Here is a 27,466-nt window from a genome sequence, read left to right on the forward strand (position 1 = left end):
CCACCCTATCAGGATATGTTTGATGCTCTTTCTTTTATCACCTCCACACTTCCTGCAACCATTTCTTTTATGGATTTACAACTGTTCAGTTAAAACAGTGACAAGTATTGATAGAAAACTAGTCATACTTACTTCCAATTCTTTCCACATAATCATCTTGAAATGAACTTGAACTTCCTTCCAAATGTTCCACATAGGATTCATTGTCCCCTAAATATGATTCTTCCCCTTCAGTAAATGTTTCGCCTGTGGTATCTTCAACAGATTTGTAATCCTCTTTCACAGCGGCTATTCAAAATAATTTGTTTTTATAATTTCTAAATTTGAATTAAACATTTTCAAATTCTAAATTTGAATTAAACATTAAATAATTTCTAAATTTGAATTAAACATTTCTTATTTCCAAAGTACCTAATACTTCCAATTCGTTTGTGCTCTAAACTGAATGAATTTTAAACTCAAAAATTGCTACAAAAATCATTTTATTTGGTCACTCTTATAGCTTTACAAAAAATTTTTAAAGCTTTTCCTGTGAGTAAATCTCCATTTTCACTTCATTTGCAGTCTATTTCCTACCACTGCACACTTACAAGAAAGTAAAGGATAAAGAAAAAAAGATTGGCTCGTATGTTGCCATCATTTTTTCAATTCAATTTCACTTGAACAACACCTTATTTATAAGGACCTTTTATGTCAAAGATAAATAATGCATATTCAAGAATAAACTCCTCTGGGTATGAATATGTCTGAATGATATCCTAGGAATACATCAGCCTATTTGCTTCAGGACAAGCTAGAAGAGAAAAAGAATTGGAATGGGAGTAGAATAGACCTAGGTATAAGCCAACATTCAGATCAAGTCCAAACATGGTTATGGTTCACCTATACCATGTCCAGCAGGTGAAAGGGCTGGATGAACTTTCAGAATAATAAGGCAGAAATGGTAAGTGTGTCAGAAACAGAGTAGAACCACCTAGTAGGTCTTTTGGAGATGAGGCTAAAAGAAGAGGAACAAGGCCCGAGACTAACATGAATGAGGTGAGAAAGCTGGGCCAATCCAATTAGCAGGACAAGAGGACAGGGTTCTGTAGGATTCATGCATTTTGATGGAAAGAAAATAATTCTGGACACCTAAATGGGGCCCACTTCTTGAACTCCCCTAGGGGAGAGCCCTGGGTAAATACTCTACAGTAATACCATTTAACAGATATCTTAGCTCTTTCTTGTGACTGTTGCAATCAAACATTATATCCCCATCTCAAGATTAGGATATTATCTGCTGGCCTGCCTCTCTCTGGGAACAGAGTTCAAGCTGCCATTAGATGAGTTCAGGCTGCCAGCTAGGATGAGGGAATCACTGATAAAGGAATCAGGATTGAATACGAATGAAGGGGAGTAAATCATTTTTCTAAAAATGAATATTCTGAGCCTGGTTGAAGGGTTGTGCCACTGAAAGGAAAAGTGGAGTTTGGAAAAAAACTAACTTAACCGGAAGTAGACACATTAAATCAGATTGGTAAAGCAGCAGATCTTAGCAACTTGGTGACAACAAAGATTTCTATACTTTTATAATCCCAAAATAGACAGGTGGAAGGATTATGGTTTGATGCACAAATCAGCATTTGTCTTTCTATTCTTGGAAATAATCTAAAATCAACATTGAAAATGAAAGCCAAAATTACAAACGCCATTTTGTGTAGAACTAGAAGCTGCTAAAACCTCAAATCAGAAATGGATGGCAGGGCTGGCTGGTGGAAGGGCTGGCAAAATTAGTGGATACTGAACAAGGATGGGTGCAGGAGGAAGTAAAGGGAGGTAACCAAGGCGAGGAGACACCATAGCCTCAGATCTCAAAAAGAGCAAGCTGAAAGTTTGTTTTATGACCAAGGATTTTTAAAATTAATTAATTAATTTATTTATTTATTTTGGCTGCACCAGGTCTTAATTATGGCACTCAAGATCTTCGTTGTGGTATGTTTAGTTGCAGCATGTTTAGTTGCAACATGCGGGATCTTCGGTTGCGGCATGTGGGCTCTTAGTTGCATCATGGAGACTCAGTTGTGGCACGCGGACTTCTTAGTTTTGGCGTGCATGTGAGATCTAGTTCCCCAACCAGGGATCAAACCCAGGCCCCCTGCATTGGGAGCACAGAGTCTTACCCACTGGACCACCAAGGAAGTTCCTGACCCAGGATTTTATACGTGAGTTTCCTCAGCTTTTTCTTCCCTCTAGCCAATGGAAATAAGAAGCTGTGGTGCCTCTCCTCACCAGCTGCTACAGAGGCAGGCTGCCTCCTGCAAATACAGCTCGCCTCTCTGGTCCTTGTTTACCTCCACCTCCTTTGTGAGATTGTGAACACAATGAGGAAGTCTGCAAATGATGTGACTGTGCGCATAGAACATCCATAAGAACTCCCTATAATTATTACAGTTTTTAAAAGAGTTCTGCATGGTTACTACATACAAAAACAATATACAAAAATTAATAATTGGGACTTCCATTTTGGCCATGATGAAGTAACCACTATGGAGTACCAGACTGTTCTTCTACTACAATTTTGTAATTATTTAGTTCTCCCTTTAATTCTATTTTTCTTCATGTATCGTGATGTTCTGTTATTAGATGCATACATATTTATGATAGTTACGTCTTCCTAATGTATTGCTCCTTTTATCATCATGAAATTTACTTCTTTGTCACAGATAGTACTCTTTGTCTTGAAATCTACTTTATCTGATATTAATATAGTCACTCCAGCCTTCAAATGCTTACTGTATGCCTACTATATCCTTTTCCATCAATTTACTTTTAACCTATTTGTATCATAATACTTAAAGTGTGTCTTATACATCATATAGTGGGTTCTTGCTTTTACTATCCATTCTGATAATCTGTACCTTTTTACAAGACTTATTAGTCCATTAATATTTAATATAATTATTGGTATAGTTGGATTTTGATCTAACATTTAATTATTTATTTTCTGTTTGTGCGCTTCCCACTCTTCCATTTTCCCTCTATTTCTTCTTTCCTATTTTCTGTTAGATCATTTATTGTTATTCTTTTAGATTATTTATTCTTTAAAATTCCATTTTAATTTCTGTTAGCTTTTTAAGTACTTTTCTTTGTTTGCTTTTTAAATAATTGCTTCAGAGATTATAATATTTATCCTTTACTTCTCACAGTCTACTTAGGTAATATTATAGTAATACACATCTTTCATCAACTGATGGAACAACCAGTCAAAAACTCCATAAGATATGATGATCTGAAAAACACTATCAAACATCCCCACCTGATACTTAAAAAACACTATACCTACACATTCAAAGGCACATGGGCCATTTACCAAGATAGATCACTTGCTGGAACATAAGACAAGTTTTAATAGCTTTTAAAAGATTGAAATAATACAGAATATGCATATTCTCTGATTACAACAGTAGTAAATTAAAAATAAATTACAGAAGACATTTGGCAATTAAAAAACACACTTAAAAATAATGTATGGGTCAAGGAGAAATTAATAAAGAAATTATAAAACATTTCAAAGTAAATGATAATTAAAATATAACACCAAAATTTGTGGGATACAGCTAAGGCAATGCTTAGAAGAAATTTATAGCTTTTAGTACATATATAAGAAAACTCAAAAATCAATGACCTAACATTCCACCTCAAGAAACTAGAAAAAGAAAAGCAAAAAAACCCCCCAAAAACCCAAAACTCGGAGTAAGTAGAAGAAAGGAAATAAAAATAATAAAAATAAAATAATAAAACAATAATTAATAGAATAAGTGTAAATAATAAAAATGAAAGCAAGACTCAATGAAATAAAAAGCCAACAAAACAATAGAAAAATTAGCAAAGACAAAACCTTATTCTTTAAAAAGATCAACAAAATGGATGAACTCCTAGCTAGGCCAATCAAGAAATAAAAGTGAGACAATACAAATCTTCAGTATCAGGAATTAAAATACATCCTACAGAGTTATGTCAAAAAATTTTACAATTTTGAAGAAATGTATAAATTCTATGAAAGATACAAAGTTACAAAACTTACTAAAGAAGAAAGAGACAACCCTCTATTTATTAAGGAAATTGAATTCACAGTTAAAAATTTTTCCACTAAGAAAATTACAGGCCCAGATACATCACTGGTGAGTTCTAGCAAACATTTAAGGAAGAAATAATACTAATTCTACACAAAATATTTCTGAAAATAGAAGAGACCAAAATACTTCCCAGTTTATTATATGAAGTCAGCAATAATTTAGTCCTTTGATAAGAATCAGAAACCAATGTCTTGGTAACTAAAGTCCTTCACCCTTGTGAAAAATGCTGGATGGTCTGGCTGGTACATTTGGCCTAAATCTCTTAATAGGACTCTGTTATAGCAGAGTCCTATTGTTGGGTATGGGGAAGAGTCTACCTTAATCTCCGTACTTAGGTAGAAAACCAGGAAATTGATTCACTCTGTATGAGAATTCCAAAGGGTAAGATGTTGCTTAGATATTTTAGAAAGACTGAGAACAAGGTAAGGGCTCCAGGAAAAAAAATTCAGCTATCAGGTATGTAGCTGAACCAGGACAGAGACCTCTTCTCACAGCACCAAGGTAGAAGGTTTCAGAGTGTCAGCAGAGTATTTCACGTTATGATTTGAGATCCTAAAACCCATGATTTATGAACTAATTTATGAGCTGAGGACAGGGCCAGGCCAGACTTGATAAGACCTGCCCTTAAGAAGGTCTGACATTAAAAAGGGAGATTCAGGCAGTGCTGGACAAAGGGCCATTATCATTAAATTCATCCATCCAGAGCGGGAGAGGAGTAGAGGGCGTTGGTCCCACCCACTCGGGCCCTGGAAGCCTGCTGGGCTCCCAGGTGGTGTCCCCTGCCCTCTGAGACCAGAGGCGGGAGGCACCCCTGGGCCTCTTCTGTTCTGTTGAGCCTAAGCCCCACCCCCCACACCTCCCAGGGCCTTTTCCAGCCCTGTGGGTCCTAAGTATAGGCCCTGCCCACTGCCCAAACCCTGCCCCTGCTTAGGCCCCGCCCCCCACAGCCAAGGCCTTTCCCACCTTTTTTTTTTTTTCCTCCTCCTCTTTCTTACTATTGTGGTTCTTTTTTACTTTCTGGTTGTTGGTTCATCTATATTTTTATTTTTATATTCTTTCTAACATATCTGTTAGTTTCCTAGTCTAATTTTATTTTTTACTTGTTATTGTTCTCCATTTTTTTTTTTTTCAGCTGCCCCACGCAACTTGTGGGATCTTGGTTCACAAGCCAGGGGTAGGGCTGAAGTTCCTGCAGTGGGAGCTCTGAATCTGAACCACTGGACTAACAGAGAACCTCAGACACCCCAGGGAATACTCATCAGAGTGAGGTCTCCCAGAGATCCTCATCTCGGCACCAAGACCCAGCTCTAAGCAACAACCTACAAGCTCCAGTGTTGGAAGCCTAAGGCCAAACAACCAGTAAGGCAGGAACACAATCCCACTCATAAAAAAAAAAAAGAGATGGCAAAAAAACATGTCACAGAGGAAGGAGCAAGGTGAAATCCTATAAGACCAAATAAATGAAGAGGAAAAAGGCAATCTACCTGAGAAAGAATTCAGAGTAATGATAGTAAAGGTGATCCAGAATCTCAGAAATAGAATGGAGGCATGGACTGAGAAAATACAAGAAATGTTTAACAAAGCTCTAGAAGAACTAAAGAACAAACAAACAGAGATGGACAACACAATAACTGAAATGAAAAATACACTAGAAGGAATCAATAACAGAATAACTGAGGCAGAACGAATAAGTGAGCTGGAAGACAAAATGGTGGAAATAACTGCCAAGGAGCAGAATAAAGATAAACGAATGAAAAGAACTGAAGACAATCTCAGAGACCTCTGGGACAACACTAAATGCACCAACATTCAAATTATAGGGGTCCCAGAAGAAGAAGAGAAAAAGAAAGGGTCTGAGAAAATATTTGAAGAGATTATAGTGGAAAACTTCCCTAACATGGGAAAGGAAATAGTCACCCAAGCTCAGGAAGCACAGAGAGTCCCATACAGGGTAAACCCTAGGAGAAACACACGAAGACACACATTAATCAAACTAACAAAAATTAAATTCAGAGAAAAAATATTAAAAGCAGCAAGGGAAAAACAAAAAATAACATACAAAGGAATACCCACAAGGTTATCAGCTGATTTTTCAGCAGAAACTCTGCAGGCCAGAAGGAAGAGGCGGGATATACTTAAAGTGATGAAAGAGAAAAACCTACAACCAAGATTACTCTACCCAGCAAGGATCTCATTCAGATTTGACAGAGAAATCAAAAGCTTTTCAGAAAAGCAAAAGCTAAGAGAATTCAGCACCACCAAACCAGCTTTACAGCAAATGCTAAAGAAACTTCTCTAGGTGGGAAACACAAGAGAAGAAAAAGACACACAAAAACAAACCCAAAACAATTAAGAAAATGGTAATAGGAACATACATATCGATAATAACCTTGAATGTAAATGGATTAAATGTCCCAACCAAAAGACACAGACTGGCTAAATGGATACAAAAACAAGACCCATATATATGCTGTCTACAAGAGACCCACTTCAGACCTAGGGACACATACAGACTGAAAGTGAAGGAATGGAAAAAGATATTCCATGCAAATCAAAAGAAAGCTGGAGTAGCAATACTCGTATCAGATAAAACAGACTTTAAAATAAAGACTAACAGAGACCTTATCTCTGTTACAAGAGGTAAGGAAGGACACTACATAATGATCAAGTGATCAATCCAAGAAGAAGATATAACAATTATAAATGTTTATGCATCCAACATAGGAGCACCTCAATACATAAGGCAAATGCTAATAACCATGAAAGGGGAAATCAACAGTAACGTAATAATAGTAGGGGACTTTAACACCCCACTTACACCAATGGACAGATCATCCAAACAAAATAAATAAGGAAACACAAGCTTTAAATGACACAATAGACCAGATAGATTTAACTGATATTTATAGAACATTCCACCCGAAAGTGGCAGAATACACTTTCTTCTTAAGTGCACACGGAACATTCTCCAGGATAGATCACATCTTAGGTCACAAATCAAGCCTTGGAAAATTTAAGAAAATTGAAATCATATGAAGCATCTTTTCTGACTACAACGCTATGAGACTGGAAATCAGTTACAGGAAAAAAACTGAAAAAAAACACAAATACATGGAGGCTAAACAGTGCACTACTAAACAAGCAAGAGATCACTGAAGAAATCAAAGAAGAAATAAAAAAATACATAAAAACAAATAACAAAAACACGATGACCCAAAACCTACGGGGCGTAGCAAAAGCAGTTCTAAGAGGGAAGTTTATAGCAATTCAATCTCACCTCAGGAAACAAGAAAAATCTCAAATAAACAATCTAACCCTACACCTAAAGCAACTAGAGAAAGAAGAACAAAGAAAACCCAAAGTCAGTAGAAGGAGAGAAGTCATAAAAATCAGAGCAGAAATAAATGAAATAGAAATGAAGAAAACAATAGCAAAGATCAATAAAACTAAAAGCTGGTTCTTTGAGAAGATAAACAAAATTGATACACCCTTAGCCAGATTCATCAAGAAAAAAAGGGAGAGGACACAAATCAATAAAGTTAGAAATGAAAAGGAGAAATCACAACTGACACCGCAGAAATACAAAGGATTATAAGAGACTACTGCAAACAACTATATGCCAATAAAACGAACAGCCATGAAAAAATGGACAACTTCTTGGAAAGGTACAATTTTCCAAGACTGAACCAGGAAGAATTAGAAAATATAAACAGACCTATCACAAGGAATGAAATTGAAAAATCTTCCAACAAACAAAAGTTCAGGACCAGATGGCTTTACAGGTGAATTCTATCAAACATTTAGAGAAGAAGAGAATGAACTTGAAGACATGGGGAGGGGGAGGGGGAAGCTGGGGCAAAGTGAGAGTAGCAGTGACATATATACACTACCAAATGTAAAATAGTTAGCTAGTGGGAAGTAACCGCATAGCACAGGGAGATCAACTCGGTGCTTTGCGACGACCTAGAGGGGTGGGATAGGGAGGGTGGGAGGGAGAGACACAAGAGGCAGGGAATATGGGGATATATGTATGCATATGGCTGATTCACTTTGTTGTACAACAGAAACCAACACAGTATTGTGAAGCAATTATACTCCAATAAAGATCTATAAAAAAAAATGTGAAAAAAAAAAGAAAAAAAGAAATCATCCAGGAAAATACTGCAAAGGACTAGAAACTAAAAAGTAGACAATCCTGTGTCAGAAACATCGTGAGTGGAGAAAAGTGGAAATGGAAAAACAAAAGAGAAGCGAATTAAAGTTTTTGAGGAGAGTGATATACTCATATTTTTTGGAAAGATAACTCTAATGGTGGTATGGACAGGAAGACTCAAGCAGAAATCCTTGCTGTAAGAGTCCAAGCAAGAGGAGATAGACCTCTAAAATAAAATACGATACGGAGAAATCATGGATTTACCAGACATGCCTCAGATAAACTGAAAGAATTTAATGTACATTTTGTAAATGAAATGATTTCCCCAGGACCTGCTCTCCTCTAGGTGAATAGTAAAAATTAGATTCTGAAACTATATTTAGGATTACAACTAAAAATGTCAATATTCCACTAAGCCACCTAACACCACGATGTCCAGTCAGAAAGAGCCAGTCATCTTTTAAAAATCCTATTACAAAATTCTTCACTTTCCCTTCTATCTGCAATCTATGATATCCTTCCACATATGTTATCCAATTTAACCCTCAAACAGCTCACAATGATCATTTTATGAGTGAGAAAATTGAGGCTCAGAAAGGTGAAATAATTTATCCAAGATCAAGCATCTCTAAGTGGTAGACCCAGGACTCAAAACTTAAGGCCAGCTCTCTTTCCACTACACTGTATTAGAGAAGCCCATTAAAGACCTTGTAGACCCTACAGGAAGGAGCCAGACCAGATGTGAAGATGGGTCATTATCAACATAGAGATGATAGTAACTTCTGTGTTCCAGGACTAGAGATAAAATGATTAAAACACAGACTCTGCTCTTAAAGAACTTAGAGTTTAGTAAGGGAATTAAACAAGTCAAACTTTCTGTCGTATAAACTTAGATATGCACTCTTTAAAAATTATTTTACCTAAATTTGATAATCAAGACCCTAAGTGTATATTATAATCTTTACTCACATTTTGATGCAGATCTAGAAGAATGAGACTGCCTTCCATCACTCTTTGATCTCTCTGATTTCCCCTCATCAGTATCCTGATCATCTGGTTCCTTCATTTTCTCTGTAAGCACAAAATTGAGACAGAGAAAGGGATAGAGCTGTAAAATAGAAATCATTAACAGATTTTTTTCCCCCTAAACAAATTCCATGAGCACCAAACACCATGTGTGTTGACAATCTGTATGTTTGCAAGGTATCAGAAATGACTTCACCAGCTGGAGGGCACAGCCATCATCAGAGACCTCTGTAGAATGGCAAAATATAGTCAGATATTCCCTTCCTCCAGGCAAACTTGTCATTGTGGTGTCCTCTTGTTTTCCAGAAGTCCACAGTGAAACACCACCCAAGCCTATCTTTTCTCTAAATGCTCCACATTAAAATTAACCCTTTGCCATCCTTCCTTTGGTTCATCCCCTCCTCTTCCTCCTCCCATCATCAAAGTCCCCTGGTGTTACTAATCAATTTCAATTTAAAAATATTTGTTGAGGATAACTTCTATGTATCAAATCTTATGTTAGGCACTAAATTGCAGTACTGAACTGGAAAGATACGATCCTTAACTTAGTGGAGCTTTTTTAGAAATATAGGTATTAAACAAGTAACTAAAATATAATGAGTGCTACAAAAAAATAGGGTGCTGTGGGCACATACAGCAAGAAGATTAAACCATGTCTGGGGTTAAGGAAGAGGCATTTGAGACACAGGTAATGAGTAGACGTTGGCCAGGCATAAAATGGGAAAGAGATTATTGGCAGAGGGAGCTTCTAAGAGAGGCTTGTGTCTGTGAAGGCCTGAGAGCAGTCTATTGGCTAGAGCAGGAGAGTGAAATGGACATTGATGAGGAAGCGGGTAGCAGATCATCAAATTGTCTCTAAGCTTTGCTAAGGAGTTTAGAACTTATTTCTATGGTAATTGAAAGCCATTGAAGGTTTTTAAGGAGGGGAGTGACACGACAGGTTTTCTCTGTCCTCCTTCTCTATGGCAGCTCTTGTAGATGAGAACATCTACTATGTCTTCCTTCTAAGTCTTCATTTCTCCACACTAAACATCCCGTGTTTCCTCAACATTCTTCTGTGGCACAGCTGGCAGGCAGAGCAGAGTAGTAGTACTATTTGGATGAGATCTGTGGTTAGATTCAGGTTTGAATCCCAGTTTTGCCACATAACTAGCTAATTACTTTACATCAATTCCTCAATTGTAAAATGGGAGTGAAGAAAAAACTATGTATAAGGCTGCTATGAGAATTAACTGAACTAGTGCATTATTATACCTTCCTGGTCTCTCAAGAAAGACTACTATGCCCAGAGCAGCCAGGATCTACACTACACGATCAGTGCATGAGTGCAGAATGACAACTACCCACCTTCATCTGGACATTAGGGTTTGTACCATCTGTTTTCTTGCACTGACATCATAATGATACCCTCTCTTGATTTCTGTGTTCGTTTTTATTTTTTTAGAATTAAGGGATTGAGAAGTTGTATTGTAACCTGATGAGGCTTTGATGTCAGAGAGCCTTGTTTGGCCAAGAAAAAAGGTTAACTTGGCCAAGGGCCAAGCCCCTAGCATCCCTTAACCTGTCAGTCCTTTTACATGTACAATGGGGATGTTAAGGTTGTCTGGCAGAGTTATTGTAAGTATTAAATGAGATCTTTTATGCCCACAGTTCTCAACTCCGGCTGTACTTTAGAATCACTTGGAAAACTTTTTACAGTGTACCATTCTCAGGGTCTCACTCCCTATATAATTCTTTTGTGGAGCCAAAGAATAGGAACCAGAGTTAAGGACCATGGGTTTATATCAAACTCTTCGTAGGTACTGGAAAATGGTAGTTTTACTATAATTACTACACATTCTCTTTAATACAGCTAGGGCTCAATAAATATGATCACAGAATCTTGAGAGTTGAAAGAGGGTTAATCTGGTCCAATCCTCCCACCCAATATAAGTCACACACCTACAACTCAAGCCCAGGCTAAGAGTATTGGCTAGAATCACACTGACTGGCCTCAAAGCCAGGCTCTTCCTCTTACTATTATAGCTGTGAGGTATTAAACAAGTATTTAACCTCTCTGTGCCTTCTCATCTGTAAAGTGCAGTACCTACTTCACAAGGTGGTTCTGAGATCTCAATGAGTGAATACAGTAAAGCTTTCAAAGAACAGTGCCTTGCACTCAGTAGGTAAAATAGTTGAAGGGATGAATGTTTTAATTCCTGAATAAAGGAACAAATGAAGGAACACACCAAGAGACAATCAGCTTTCATTTAAACATTTCAGGTAAGAGGGTGAGCACATTCTGCTAATGTTCTCAGCTCTAGTTCTTAGGAAGTTCATTTTATATTATATGAAATCCTCCTCCCTGCAACTTGGATCTATTTGGCCCTATTCTTCTGGGGACACACAGAACACGTTTTCCTGTTTACTATAGCCATTCAAATAATTGTAGCTAGTTAACTTTCCTTCCCAGATCCTCTCTTTTCCCAGATAAAGCATCCCAATTCTTTCAACTATTTCTCACTACCATGTTTTCAACTCTTTTCAGCATCTGGATAGCTCAAAAAATTAATTCCCAATGCATCATATATCCCTCCCAATTTTGTATGTCCTTTGAAGGATCTGGACACTTTCCAAAAGATATGAACCATCACTTTACCCGTTGGGGACATTATATTCTTTCAAGGCAGCCTAATATTACATTATCTTGCCAGGGTTGGGGGGGTGGGCAGGCTTATCATATACTGACTCATAATAATCCATTTGTAACCAGCTAGAATGACTAAACCTTATTTCTGTATACCTAACCATGTCCTATCTTATACAACTGAACTAGCTAGGTTTGGGAGTCTATTTGCAGAACTACCTTAAATCTATTTTCATTAGACTCGGGCTTACTGGTCCAGCCTACGGTTAATTCTGTTAACCAACTCATTAGGTAGACTGTGAAGTTTTGAGTCAACCCTGAGGAAGTGTAAAGAAAAAAGAAAATTATAGTACACAGTGTTGCAGAGTGTGTGTTGCTAGAAGGAGGTTGGCTGGAAGCCGGACAGAGGGCTCCCCAAGATGACATCACTCAAGATTCATTCCTTAGATTCCAGGGTCGGTCCCCACTCTCACAAACTCAAACACTCCATCTCAGCAGTGTGCCAGAGCTGGTCACGTTGAGATTCATAGAGATTCCTGTATAAAAACAGACACTCAGTTTTTACTTTACAGTGTGAAATACAACTGTGGAGAGAATAACAGCTCGTGGTTTTTTTTTTACTATGTGTCGAGCACAGTTCTGAGGATTCTACACGTATTGTTTCATATATTTCTCAAAACTCTATGAGTTAGGTGCATTTTACAGATGAGATAGCAGAGCAGTTACTATTTGAATCCTTCGCTCTCACCCAACTCATGCAATTGACTTCCAAGTCCTGTTGCCCAGCGTCCAGTTATTAAGCCTTTTGAATTCATCCTCTCCCTTCTAGTCCCACTGTCACCATCCTAGTTCTGGTCCTCATACTGTCTCACCTCTACCATTACCACAGCTTCATTCTCTCCCTTCTCTGGTCCATTTGTACACTGCCTCTTATATTCCTAAAACACAGCTTTTAATGTGCCACTCTTCTTGTTTAAAACCTTTAATGGCTCCTCATTGCCACAGAACAAGAACTCAGATTCCTTGGTGTGGCACAAAGGTCCTTCATCTTAGGGTCTGTAATTCATCTCTTGTCACCTTCCCCTTTCCTGGATCCTCCTCAGCCCCTCCTCTTTCTCAAAAGTTTTAGTCAGTAGCCACCTTGGACAACTCACAATTGGCCGGGCATGCTGAGTACTTGTATGCTACTATATCTACTTGTATGTAACAAGGATTTATTGTGCACCTACTGTGTCTTGCATGTGCTACACACTTACTTGACCTGCATTATCCTATTTAATTGTAATAGGAACCCCATGAAGTAAGCACTACCACCTTCCCTACCTAGATGAGGAATCTAAAGTGCAGAAGGTCAACTTGCCAAGTGTCACGCTTAACAGGTCTGGGTGGCTTGTTGACCCCAGAACCCAGGCACTTTCCCACCGACTCCCTGTTCCTGGCTCAGCCCGGTCCAACTCGGACTCCTGCCGTCGTCTGTCTTCCTCCCCAGCTGGATCATGAGCTCCTTGCAGGCAGGAACAGCGTCCACGTTGTATCTACAGTGTGTAGCCCCATGCCTGTGAATGCTGTCGCTTCAAATGTTTGTCGAACTGATCCATAGAAAGGAGAAGGAATGTGTCTCAGCAAAGCCCGGAGAACCCTAGTTCAGCCTAAGAGAAGTCCAAATGGGGTCGACTGATCCCTGACTCACCAACAGATTTGAGGGGGAGGTTGTGGGAACTGCCAGGCTGCTGGGGTCAAAACTTACCTAAGGCACCGGCCTCCGCCGCGCGTTCCCAGTCACGGCGTCTGCCCCAGGTCTCCGTTTACTGCGGTTACCACGGCAACGCCATCCCGCCTCCCGGGTGGGCGGAGACGGACGGGCCGAGAGGCGCATGCGCCGCCCTAAGGCCGCTTTCTGGGAAATGACAGGGCGGTTGCAGGGGTACCCGTGATCTCGCTTGCCCTCTGGCCCGGCTATTTCGTGGCCCATGACTCAGGATCAAAGCCAAACAGAAACCCCGGCATTCTACCAGCTTATTATCCCCGTTTAATTTTTATGTCTAGTTTATATTATTATTATCCTAAGGATGGTATATTGATGACTTTCGAAGATATGCCCAATAATACAAAATGGCTCAAAGGTGCCCTGATCACACGCCGTCATCAGCAAAGATACGTCGCGGGGCGATTTTTGTTTTATTTATTTATTTTACGTTATGTCATATCTGTTGACTTTAAGTATTTTATGTTGTGGGCTCCTTGGTCACAGGACTCTAGGTGCACAAAATATAGGCCTAGCTTGACAGATTTTTTCGGTTTAGCAGTTTGCTCTCCAAATGCTCTGTAGCACAGCCAGCAATCATTATTAATTATTTTTAAGCACCTAACTAATGTTACTGGTTACAAAACATTGTTTTTAAATGGCTACAGCCTCGCAATAATATGTGACAAAGAACTTTGTATCCAGAATATGTAAAGAACTCTTAAAAGTCAATAACGAAAAAATTAACCACCTAGGACTTTGAATACCTCACCACATCAGATGTATGAGCAGTCAATAAACACATGGAAAGATTCATAACAGTAGGCCCCAGGGAGATGCACACCACAATGCAAAAATTCCATATCTACTGGGATGGGTAAAAGTTTTAAAATTGCCAGCACCAAATGTGGAAGGATGTGGAGCAAATGGAACTCTCATATAATGCTGTTGAAAATGTAAAGTAGCACAACCACTTTGGAAAAACGTTTGGCAGTTTCTTTAAAAGTTAAACATTTACCAAGTGATTCCATGTCCAAGGTATTTTCCCAAGAGAATAAAAAATTTCCATCCGTACAAAGCCTTATATGTGAATGTTCATAGCAGCCATATTCACAATAGCAAAAAACTGGAAACCACCCAAATGGTCACTGACAGGTGAATGGATAAATATCTGTACAACAGAATACTACTCAGAAGTAAAAAGGAAGAAACTGATACACACAACATGGATGAATCTCAATTAGGATGAGTGAAAGTAGCCAGGCACAAAATATTACAGTGTGTGTGATTTCATTTATATAAAATGCAAACAAATCTGTGATGACCAAAAGCAGATCAGTGGTTCCCTAGAGCTGGAGTAAAGGGAGAGATGCACTGCAGAGAGACATGAGGAATCTTCTGGAGATGATAGAAATGGTCTTAATTGTGGTGATAGTTTTGTGTGGATATACAACTGCCAAAGTCCATGAACTGTTCTCTTTCAATGGATGTATGGATGTATTTTGTTGTATATAAATTATTTCTCAATAAAGTTGGTAAGAAAAAAATGGCTGTATTATATTTTGTGTTTATTGGTTTCTGTAATGTTACACAACGATTTTCCAAAAACTTTGTACCATGCATTTATTGGTAATATTGAAATGTTCTCTTTAGTCAAGTATTCTCGAGGATTAAAAAACGAGACCATTATCGCTGCTGTTAATTATATAAATAGTATATCCAGGGTGTCAAAAAGTCAGAAAACATAGGATAAACTTACTTTTAAACAGTATGTTAGTTATTTTCAAATAACATGCTCAACATATTTTATTTCAACCTACAAACATCTTTAAAGTTAAAGCACTGGATCCAGTTATTAATTTGAGAAAAAACACAAACTCACTACAGAATGTCTTTAAAAATCCAGGAATACAGAGGGAATAGTGTATTTATTTCTACATCAAAAAGTTGGCAGTCATTACTGAATGCTTGTGAGTCAGGTGCTGTTCTTAGCATATTTACATCTATTTACCTCACTTAATTCTCACAACCCTGTAAGAAAGGTATTATCTCTGACTTTCAAATGGGAAAAATGAGATTAATCTGCCCAAGGGACACAGCCCAAGGAACACAGATGGCATATGAATCCAAGCTTTCTGATGGCAACACTTGCACCCTAAGCCACTATGCTATATTAGTTATTTCTTTTAAGTTAGTAGAAGTCCAATAATTGTTTTTAAAAAGAGCTTCAAGTCCTGGCTTTACTTCTTATAAGCACTCTGACATTGGGTAGCTTATTCAACCCCTAGAGCTCAATTTCCTCATCTGTAAGGGGGGAGGGTGGCATTTAAACACGTCTAACTCAGAGGTTGACTGTGAGATTTAAACGCAATAATGGGCTACTGCGGCTTATCACGGCGCCTGCCACAGGAACGGCTCAATAAAGGACAGCTATTACCATTATGGTGCTTCCATATTGTGCACACCATAAGAGGGCAGCGCAGCATAGGCTTTGGAGAAAGACTGCCCATGTTCCCATTCTAGTGCCACCACTCCCTGGTTACGTGACCTTGAGAGAGTGCTCACCTCCTCGTACCTAATTTCCTCAACTGCCTGGCACTTAGCACATAGTAAACCATTATTAAATTCTGCTAATCCAAATGATTTTGCTATACAGTGTAGGAGTGATTGTATCATAAATATGGATTTAGCTATCAGTCTAGTTCCTCTCGCAAGCCGCAATTTGGAGAACTGTAAATTTTATTAAAGTTTATTAGCAACTGATCAGCAGCTTTCTGGGACATATCGGACAAGACATATGTTAGCAAAAAACTTGCTTCTAAAACCAAGAAACACAAGTAATCTGAGTTTGGACCGTTAAAAGTAAATACAAATGTAGTACATCACAGTCAAATACAGCAGAGTTCACCTGTCTGCAGTGCTATAGATCCATGGTTCCCAAATTTGAGCATGCACCGAGTCACATGAAAGGCTTATTAAAAAAGACACCAGAGTTTCTGATCAATAGGTCTGGGGTAGGGCCCAAGAATTTTCGCACCTAACAAGTACCCCAGGTGATACTGATGCAGCTGGCTCTGAAAGCTGATAAAGAGACGCTAATAAAGGTAGTTTAACTTAATTAAAACCAAATATGCACTAATTTATGACTTAGGGATAATAAATGTTTTTATAATGATGTTTCCCAAGCTTGGCTGTTCACTGGAATCATCTCAGGAGGTTTTTAAAATACTAATGTTTGTGTCCCGTCCTCAAAGTTTCTAATTTAATTGGTCTGGAGTGAGAACTGGGCACTGGGAATTTTAGAAGGTCCCCAGATGACTCTAATAACAGCTGAAGTTGAGAAGCACTACTCCAGAAGGCCTAAGAAAGAAAGGCTCCTTTCTCTGTATCTATTATTCTTGGAGTTTTTTCAATCTACCTTTGTATTTTATCAGCAAAAACAAACATTAACAGGATGAATACTTCAATATCAGTCCCACAGGTTGCCAGTGAGCTAGCGGTAAAAGTTTTTGCATTGGTTCTCAGCTCTGGCTGCACGTTAAATCACTGTGAGCAGCTTTTTAAAATGCCACGCCAAGGCATCTTAGAGGTTGAAAGGAATATAGAGGAAAAAAATAAAGAGCCAACCAGTTGGAGAATATTAAGGAAAATATATGTCAAAAAGAATGCATTCACAAACCAAGCAGATAACTTGACGTTTCAATAAGAGAAGGAATAACACTAAAATGGTTTTATATGCCATACAGGGATAGTATTTATTAAATACCAAGGTTTAAAAAGTGCAATACAGATGGAAGAATCTGCAATAATGCAAATGCATACAGATGACTTCACATAAATAAAATCAGTGATACCAAAGGATAATAATTTTTTTGCCCCTACAACAATGAAGAGGCCCAAATGAAAGCTGCATAGCACACTTCCTACAACAGTGACTTACAACTGCAGGAGGAGGGAAGGTGTTATCTGAGGAAGTTCCCCAAGCAGTTTCAGTGTGCTTTCCCCTCACCACTCCCACCTCACTTAGGCTGAGAATTCCTATCATAGAGCCAAGGAGCAGAGACCATTCAAAAACCAAGTTTAAAACAGAAACCAATATGTGAGATCAAACAGGTGCCTTGAAGAAAAATCTACCCTGAATGCATTGTAGATTCAAGGCTGGGAAAATTGATAGCAACGTTTTGTACTCAATTCTGTTTCAAACATTAAATAAACCAATAAATCAATGTTACTGCATTCAGATATTTAAGCTCAATCATTATTTTTTTGATATACATTACCATTACTGATAACATTTTCACATGTAAAGACTATATAAGAATTTTATAATATACATAACCACCCTTACCTGCTTAAGCAAATATAAACAAATACTCCCACACTTACTTTTTAAAACTATACATTCACTTGATGGAAAAAGTGATGGACTACAGTGACTTCTCTCAAAAGGGGGCGTAAATTTTTCTGAAAGCCAGACTTTAGTCACACCGAGGCATTTTATTGTAAGTTATATGCAAAAGCAACTTAGTTCTTCAGAAAAAAATAAAATAGATCAACATTTGAGATACACTGGACCAAAAAAAATCTGAATAAAGATGATAAAGATAAAAATATATTACGCAAAGGCTTCCCTGGTGGCGCAGTGGTTGAGAATCTGCCTGCTAATGCAGGGGACACGGGTTCGAGCCCTGGTCTGGGAAGATCCCACATGCCGCGGAGCAACTAAGCCCATGAGCCACAACTACTGAGCCTGCGCGTCTGGAGCCTGTGCTCCACAACAAGAGAGGCTGCGATAGTGAGAGGCCCGCGCACCGCGATGAAGAGTGGCCCCCACTTGCCGCAACTAAAGAGAGCCCTCGCACAGAAACGAAGACCCAACACAGCCATAAATAATAAATAAATTAATTAATTAATTTAAAAAAAATATATATATATTACTCAAAAAAATCCTTGAATTTATTAGAATATAAAACTTTAATTTCCCTCTAGTCAAAATTTTATTCACAAGATGTTATAGGTTGTTTGTTTGTTGGAAATCTATTTGAAAAGGTCAAAATTAAAATAATTGCTTTATTTCTTTGTTCTATTAGTACTAAGTCACGAGATCTTTGTAAGTTTTATCTGAAAGAAGAACATAAAAACTTGAAAGCAGGAGCAGGGAAAGGGGAGTGGAAACTCAAGAATATATTACTGAGAACAAACTCTACAACTCGACCTCACTTATGACACGTGGGTAGCAAGAGCAAACCAGCCTTCTTCATTTTGTTTCTCAATCTGTTGAACAAAGATGCAGAAAGGCTTTAGAAAGTAATCAGGAGCATGAAACCACTCAAGATTTACAATTATTTATACCAAGTACATAGAACCAAACTTATCTTACACCACTGAATGGCACTAAAAATTATTGCTACTAGCAATTTTTATTCTCTATCAGAGACACTCCCAAATATTCCCTGGTCAACAGATCCCCTTATTGATTTGGGAGGCCTAATTTTTTTAAAAAGAATCAATCCAGTATTTTATACAAATCATATGTACAACTTTTTAAAATAACAAAAAAAGTTATTTGACCTTGGTAAATTAAATCTGTCACTAAATTCCAGAAATTAAGGGCAAATTATATAAAATAGTTTACGTTAAAGCTTTTTAAGAATATAAGAAACAACAAAGGACAAATCTTCCAGTGCTGGGCAACTGGAATATTCTGAGCCTATCGATTAATTTGGACTATAAATACTCAATGTTTATTGAGGCATTCACTATTTGGTCTAATTACTGAAGCTAGTAATAAGAACAGCAAGGAAGATTCCCCCCCCAACCCCATCAAACAGTTGTTAGCTCACGTTTGCAAGTGTAATGTTTATGATTTTAAAGATACCCTCACAATTTGCTATGACTAATCAGTCAAAGGAACTATATTTTGCTGTATTACCAGCACAGAAAAACGCCTTTTGCAAAAATTTTGGATATACTGTAAGATGCTTAGTTTCTGTACATTCCTATAGCAAATCAGAACACATAAAAAATACGTAAGACATTTATTTACCCTTTGTGCCATAACCTCTCTACGTGTAGCACATAACCTCTCTGTGGCACACTCAGATACAGCACCCTGGGGCAGAGTGACAAGGAAAGTGACTGGCCCCAGTGCTCTGGCTATCCCAAGCCCTGCACAGCCACAGCAAAGACTGAGGTAACCAGTATCTCAGTAAGCCCACAACCCATTCAAGGCACCCCTGCGAGTCTTGCCACACTATTTGGAATGCTCTGACTAAAACAATAATGTCCGATCTTTGTTGAAATCTTATTGAATTTTACCTTATTCCTTAGTTACCCTAGAAAACAAAAGAAGTGTATGCTTATTTGTTTTTTCTAATGAAGGTGAATTAGTTTTTCTTTTCTTCTGAGAATTTTATATTATCTTTAAGATAACGGAATAATAATTAAGCATGGAAACTGCTAAATCAGCCACCTCCTACCTTTGCCCTCCCAACCTCTAGACACATTTCACAATTACATTTTATCACATACCTTTGCTCTTGGATTAAGAGGTGTCAAGTGCCCACTTCCCGAGGTGGCATTTAATGGAGAACAAGAATTACTAGTAGCCCCTGGAGATCTATTTATGAGAAATGAAAGAGAGTGAGAGAGTAATCTATTATTATTCACCTTTAAAAATTATATAAGACACAATTCTCAATACTGAGAAGAGCTTGAAAGGAATGGCTGACTTAAGTCCAAATAAGGTAAATTATTTGCAACATATTTTCACCAACCTAAGTCTTTTTTTTTTAATTAATAGATTTTCTTTTTTAGAGTATGTTTAGGTTTACAGAAAGACTGAATGGAATGTACAGAGACCATTAGAGGACAGATAAGTTTTTAACATTAAAGAGGAAGAATGGATGTGCAGCGGTGGGGAAGAAGGTCAAGGTCGTGGAAGAGTAATGAGACGTGGAGCAGTGCAGTACTAGCATGTAGAGTGGACACAGAGAGCCAGGTACATCCTTGGCGTCACCATTTACCAACCACGTGACCCATCGAGGCGAATCGCCCAATTAGCTCTATGAGCTTTGGTTTCACTTACTGTAAAGGAGGAAAATACTATTGGTCAATTTACCCTGTCATATATTACCTCCTAATTTTGTAACCCATAAAACGCTCTACATATGTGCTATTATCCCATTTTTGTTTTCAATAGCCAACCCAATGCTTTTCTACTTAATTAAGGCTTGTTCCTCACTCTTCTTCTTTTTTCCCCCAAAATTCTCCTCCCCAATTACTTGATTTTCTCTACATGAGTGAATCTGTCTGAATCTAAGTCAGACATTATGCACTACCTTTTTTCACAAAGAAAATAAAACACAAACCACGTTCTTGATTTTAACCCTACCTTCTTGAATTTAGCCCACTGGTAGGAGAGACAGTACTGCATTTTGAGCTTTCTGGGGCTTCCGCTACTGGAATAGATACCTCAATCATCCTCTTTCCTCCTTCTATAATATAAAAATAAACATTAGTTTCATTATCTTTCAATAAAATGAAAATTAAAATTTAACTTGATTTCTGTCTTACTGCAAATTATACATTATAAATTTGAGGGTTCTTTCTATATTTTTATCATCATGGACCACAAATACACTTTAAGGATTTTTTAAAAAATGAACTGTGGGACAAGAAACTTTAGCTCTTAGTGTCAATTCAGGAACATGCCAGTTCCTAGAGAGCCAGAATCTTCAGACAAGTGGTATCATGTCAGATCTGCAAGTGAAAAACAGAAATTAAGAGCTAGCCCTAAAGAATAGGAGATCTTGGTCAGAGCGGCTTATCTAAAGCTTTCCAAAAAAAAAAGGAAAAAGAAAGAAAATTTCTGGAGTTATGCAGTAAAACTTTAAATCTCCTAAATCTATTACATTATTACTGTTACTGAAGACATTAAATTTGGAGGGGAAAGTTGGCTGAAGAGCTCATATGGTTAAAGGCAAGTATAATTATGTACATTTTCAATATTTCAGAAGTAGATAATCAGTCAACAGATATTTACTAAGTATCCACTCATGAAAGGCTCAGGCAGTGCTCCTAAGAATCACTGCTTAAAACCAGTGATTTCTGGACTTTAAGGGGTAATGAAGCTCTATTCAATTTTATAACATATTCCTTGGTTACCCTAGAAAACAAAAGAGGTTCTGCATGGCATATGATTTATTTTTATCTTTATCATTATAGCCCACAGAGGTTCCTGTGAAACCAATAATTTTACTTAAGAAAAGAATACCTTAGACAAATAAGCACTGGAATGGAAAGAACACGGTTGCAAATCTACCAGTTTGCGTTAGAATTTCAGACAAATCACTCAACCTCTTTGTGCCTCGGTTTACTTATTATCAAATAGTTGTATCAGCTTTGTCTACTCTGAGGGTGTGTTGAAAACTAAATGAGCCAACAGAAATGAAAGTATTAACCTCAAAGAACTACTGAAATAGGTGTCTCATTTTATCACAGAATTATTCTTATGAGTGATCTGCTTTATTTTTTCTTCATTGCACTTAGCACTAACTGACATTGTCTCATGTACTTATTTGCTTATTTGTATTGCCTGCTCCCCAACTTGAACCCCGGAGTAGTCAAGTTGGGCAGGGGCTTGTCCTGTTCGATGCAGTATCCCCAGTGCCCAGAACATGGTGGCACACCGTTGGTATTCACATATATTGAGTGATTTCACTTATTTATTCTAGTCAGAAGTTGCCTCTAGACTTTCTGACTATGAAGAACGGTAGATAAAGCTGTAATATGAAGGAGCCTAGAATAAACAAAGAGGAAAGGACCTTAGGGAAATGCGTTATCCATCACTTTCCAGTAACTTCCAAATCACTCTGTTTTCCTGTTTTCTTTTTTAAAAATATTTATTTATTTATTTATTTATTTGGCTGCGCCAGGTCTTAGTTGCGGCACTCGGGATCTCTAGTTGCGGCATGCGTGTGGAATCTAGTTCCCTGACCAGAGATCAAACCCAGGCCCCTGGCATTGGGAGCGTGGAGTCTTAACCATTGGACCACCAGGGAAGTGCCTCAAATCACTCTGTTTTCTGGGTCTGTAATTCAAAAAGGAAATAACTTCTGAGAGAAAAAGTCTTATTGGTAGATCCTTCATAGGTAACCTACTTCAACCAGCCACAGGACATAGGAATCTCTCTAAAACACCGATGCTTGAACACCTCAGAGGGCACACCACTTACTGATACAGAGCTTTGTCTATTCCTGACAATTAGAACCTTCTCTTACACCAGGCCCAAATTAGTCTCTCTAGAACCTTCATGCAGCTCTACCCCTTGAGGGTCTTAATAATTCAATTTTTGGCTAAAGAGCAACTTGAGGTCTACTTCCTTTTGTCAGCACCTTTTTGAATGTGATCACTATGACAACTAATTTTTCAGTTACTTTCTATTGTTTAGAATCCCCTGTAGCTTTCGACATTCCTAAATGTAACAATTAAATAGGAAGTTTAACTTACAAGTGAAAATGTTTTAATGGTTTTAACAGAATAATAACTTGTAATTTGTTGCTGATGAAATTCTAAATTATTTTGATGCTTATGCTTATAAATAGCTGCAGCATATGCCATGAATGAATCATATACAGAAATAGATCCCATTTACATGTAGGGCAACTTAGGAACTCAGACACCAAAGATTAACTGCAGGCGCCATGGGATAGCTTTCTAGAAGCTAGAGAGGAGACCAGTCTTCTAATCCCATTTCTGTCACTTAAGTCTGTTTCTTTCTATATAAAATTGAAGACACTGAAATATACGCGCTCTGAGATTTCTTTTAGCTAAATATATACTTGCAAAATCAAGAAAATGAAAATTTTCATGTGTCTAAGCTTTTAAATCATGAATTTGTGACTAACCAGTCCATGCTCCGAGAGGTGACCGAATAGGTGATACTGGTGGAGAGGAAGGATTCAAACCAACAAGTTTCTGCTGCTCTATTAATTGCAAGAGTTTTCCACGAGCCTCCATACTCTGTCGATTCAATTCTGCAATCCGCTCCTCCATGCTACTTGGGGTTAGAGGTTGTACTGCTGGAAAAGTCTTAAGAAAAAAAAAAGGACACAGACTCCATATTAAAAATAATACAAACAATTTTGACCTTTTGTAAAAACAAACTCTTCCACTAAGAGCCAGCAAATTAGTATTCATAGCCTTTGCTACATGCGAACGTGAATACTGGGCAAATAGTAATAGAATTTACAAATCTCTTAATTGAAAAATAAAGGCTAAAGTAAAGGGATACTAATCCTTCTAGTATCAGTGCCACATAAGCCCTCTAGTCCCTCTGCCCATGGAGAGTGTCTGTGGGACAAAGCAAAGCCTTCCTGCATCTCTTAGTGTTTGTTGAGCTGCACAAAGATCACACGAGCAAAGATACTACTCCTAGTGATTGACTTCTAACATCCCTATTAAAGACAGGTCTGGAGTTTGAATCACAGTATACAAAAGAGGACCTGCTCTAGTTGAAATAGATGCTTCTATAATTATAATCTTCACACATGCACCATGAGCTATTTGGCAAAGATTTCTAGGAATCTTATCACTCCTTCTGACCATGTGTCAGCCTCCCCAGGCCACTTTTGGCCTAACATACCTGATTCAAGAAGGCTGGTGACTGGAAAGGAATATGAGAGGCAAAGTAAAAAGGAGCCACCCAAGGAATATAATGTAAGTTTGATTTGAAAATTCCTGAAAGGAATGTCACTCTTAAGTATTTCATTTAGTAAATATGTCCCTTTGGGGAAAAACAATTCCTACTAGAAGTCATTAATTTGTAGCTTATGCCCGTTAGTTAAAAAAGAGATAAGCAAAACAGCATGAATTAAAAATCATTTTGTAATTCTGATTATAATGAAAAGGGTGGTGAGGGCAATAATACTAGATTGTCCTCTCTAGCCTAACTGTTATACTAATTGGAAAAGGGGGCAAAGCTCCATTTTTAATTCTGTGGGCTTTTTTAAACCAAGAGTTGCCTGTTTCAAATAAACTTCAAAACTCTGCATACACAGAAATGTCTCTGTTGACTAAAACTGAGGCAGCTTGTACTTACATACAACTGTATCGATCACTGCTGCCCACTCCTAATCTCCATCTCGGCTTCTTCTCCAGTCCCTTCTGACTGCTATTTCTGTCACTCGATACCCGTATTGCCCTTATTGCCCATGAGCCAGTGCTGACAGAGATGGCCCTTACCCCCACCCTCTCCTAACCTTCCTCACGGAGGCCCTCAATCCACAGTTGGTAAAGCCCTTATGGAAGTGATCACTCTGGAACCCCTAATCCATGAAGCTGGCCAGCTCCTTCTCACGGCCCCGCCTCCCATCAGAACTCTGAGAGGCGCCACATTGGCTCATGACCGGGTAAAAGGAAGACTCTCCCGTCACTGGGATCTGCATGAGGGCGTGTGTTATAAACACTCCACAACTGGAACTTAGAATCCCTTTGCTCCCCACAAACAAGGAAATGAAGGTTTACATTGCCAGGTCAGCCCTCAGTTACTTAACTTACAAAATTCCAGCACTACAATATGCAAACTTTTGCTGCTCAAAGTGTAATCCTTGGACCAACATCACCTGGGAACTTATTAGAAACGCACAGGTTCTACCTCAGACCTACTCAATCAGAGTCTGCATTTTAGCAAGATTACCAGATGATTAGAATGTACACTAAAGTCTGACTTTAATAATTCTTTAAAACATCACTTCTAAGGGAAAATGCATTCTGTGTCCTAAAAAATTAACTACTCACGAGTTGAGGGCCAACTACACATAATTCTCTTTTATGAGCCCCTTTAAGAGTAAAAAGGATTTCAATTAAAACACAATTATGTGGTAAACTTTCAAGACATATTTATTCTACATATTATATTTAAAACTTCATTCCTAGCTTAATTTTAGCTTTCCTACCTGTTTTACTTTTGTCCTATTTTCCCCATTCATTTCCTCATTTTAAATTTTATGTTGTACTCTTTTAATGCATGTGTGACATAAACTGATAAATAACCTCTACTTATTTTGTGATGAGGACTTGACACAGCATAAGCCATCTAGTACCAGCTTCAAAGATATCCAGGGTCATTTCTGGATGCTCCAGCAATATACTTAAATACCTATATGTCTGTAGTCAACCCTTAACTGGTACTCACAGAGGTCATGTCGCTGGCATGACTCCTCTCCCGTTTGTTAAACTCCCCAAGTCCATCCCCTTGCTCTCCCCCTGGCCCAATAATATTATTCAGATGTGCCTTGATAGCTGAATTCTGCAGTGTCAACTCAGCAATTCGTGCCATGATGTCCTTTCTTTGTATTAATGTCTCATTTGTTCTAAGCTGTTGCCCATCTCCCAATACTGGGGGTTCTTCTGAGAGTGCGGGGTTTCTTGATTGCTGAGTGCTTGAACGGGAATTGCAGAGGGGCTGTGAGAGGTTAACAAAAGGAGCCTGGGTTTTGTTCTGCAAATCTTCTCCCATGTGAGAGGCCCTCCACCTCTGAGTAAAGAGATGACTCTCTTCACTTGAATTCTGAATGTCTGTGCCAGTAGGTACGGTCTTCTTTTCCCAATTTTGTTCCTTCTCAATTATTTCCACGGTTGGAGGAATTCGTGGAGCAGGACGAGTTTGAACGGTCCTCCTCAACACTGTAGATAAAATTAAAGCATAATAAACATGTAACGTTTAACCATAGTTGGCACTATAATCATCTCATTAGCCCTCCTTAGTAGTTAGAGAAATATTTCAATAGAAGGATTTGGTTTCTGAATGCCTCATTTATTTTAGCAGAGAACATACCAGCAATACCAGCGCTAACAATCAAGTACAGAGTCTTTTATATTCCTTAGAGCTTTATCGGCATCCTTGTGAAAAACCATCTACCAAGTTCACATTTTAACACATATATTAACTCATATCTGGGAATCCTGGGGGGATTATAGATACATAATGTAAACTGAGGATGGGCAGGGGAAGCATCCCTGAAGAAGTAAAGTTTTTAAATGATTACATATGTGACAGAAAGTAGAGCAAAGAACATTACAGTCAGAGAGAACAACATATGTGAAGGCCCCAAAATAGGAAACAGCAAAGAAAGGAGGCCAGTCTGGCTGTAGCATAGCAACAAGGCAGAACTGGGAGTATATGAGACCAGAGAGGCATGCAGGGCCATTTCTTGCAGAGCTTTTTAAAGCCATGTTAGAAATTTTATAATTTAATCCAAGAGCAATGAAACCTGGAGGTTTGGGAATGACTTAATTTACATAATTTACATTTCTTAAATGCTGTTGATAATTGGAAGGTCCAGGAATAGAAGTAGGGAGACCAATAAGCAACTGTAGTAGTCAAGAAGAAAGACGATGGTAGCTTTGACTAAGGTATGTTTGCTATAAAGATGGAGAGAAGTAGATACGTTTGAGAAATATTTTGGCAATAAACTGAGAGTGATGAACTGAAAGTAGGGAGTGAGGGAAACGCGCAGAGCAAGAAGGCATGCACAAGTGAATGGATGGTGATGCCATTTACTGAGATGCAGAAGACAAGGAGAACAGATTTGGTGGAAGGAGGATTATTAAGAATTGTCTTGAACATACTAAGTTTAAGGTGCCTATATATCCATCCAAGCAGATGAAACATGGGTCAGAAACTCAAGAGACTGTCTAGGCTAAGATCCAAAACTGGAGGTCACTGGCATATACTGGGTTGGCCAAAAAGTTCATTTGGGTTTTTCCGTAACATCTTGTGGAAGCCACAAGAACAAGTG

General features: G+C 38.2%; 2 protein-coding genes across 13 annotated transcripts in view; both read right to left on the bottom strand.

Moving 5' to 3' along the window:
• The window catches only part of CFAP44 (cilia and flagella associated protein 44), a 126,421-nt gene extending 107,851 nt beyond the window's left edge, over nucleotides 1–18,570 (bottom strand). For 3 of the 4 annotated variants that reach the window (XM_082394611.1, XM_082394612.1, XM_082394609.1), the window contains exons 1-3: nucleotides 13,668–18,570; nucleotides 9,238–9,339; nucleotides 133–288 (exon numbers count right to left, since the gene is read on the bottom strand). In XM_082394611.1, coding sequence (XP_082250737.1) covers nucleotides 133–288; nucleotides 9,238–9,334 — 253 coding nt within the window. In that variant the 5' untranslated portion in view covers nucleotides 9,335–9,339; nucleotides 13,668–18,570. The other variant, XM_082394610.1, reaches the window with a different exon arrangement.
• A 146-nt stretch (nucleotides 18,571–18,716) lies between these two features.
• Nucleotides 18,717–27,466, bottom strand: part of SPICE1 (spindle and centriole associated protein 1) — a 176,532-nt gene continuing 167,782 nt past the window's right edge. For 8 of the 9 annotated variants that reach the window (XM_082394674.1, XM_082394676.1, XM_082394668.1 and 5 more), the window contains 5 exons: nucleotides 25,861–26,351; nucleotides 23,573–23,756; nucleotides 21,058–21,160; nucleotides 20,196–20,283; nucleotides 18,717–18,938 (listed from right to left, as the gene is read on the bottom strand). In XM_082394674.1, coding sequence (XP_082250800.1) covers nucleotides 18,885–18,938; nucleotides 20,196–20,283; nucleotides 21,058–21,160; nucleotides 23,573–23,756; nucleotides 25,861–26,351 — 920 coding nt within the window. In that variant the 3' untranslated portion in view covers nucleotides 18,717–18,884. The remainder of the gene's footprint in view (nucleotides 18,939–20,195; nucleotides 20,284–21,057; nucleotides 21,161–23,572; nucleotides 23,757–25,860; nucleotides 26,352–27,466) is intronic. The other variant, XM_082394675.1, reaches the window with a different exon arrangement.

This window comes from Balaenoptera borealis, assembly GCF_965194805.1.
Source record: "Balaenoptera borealis genome assembly, chromosome: 5".
In the NCBI taxonomy this organism is placed as follows: domain Eukaryota; kingdom Metazoa; phylum Chordata; class Mammalia; order Artiodactyla; family Balaenopteridae; genus Balaenoptera; species Balaenoptera borealis.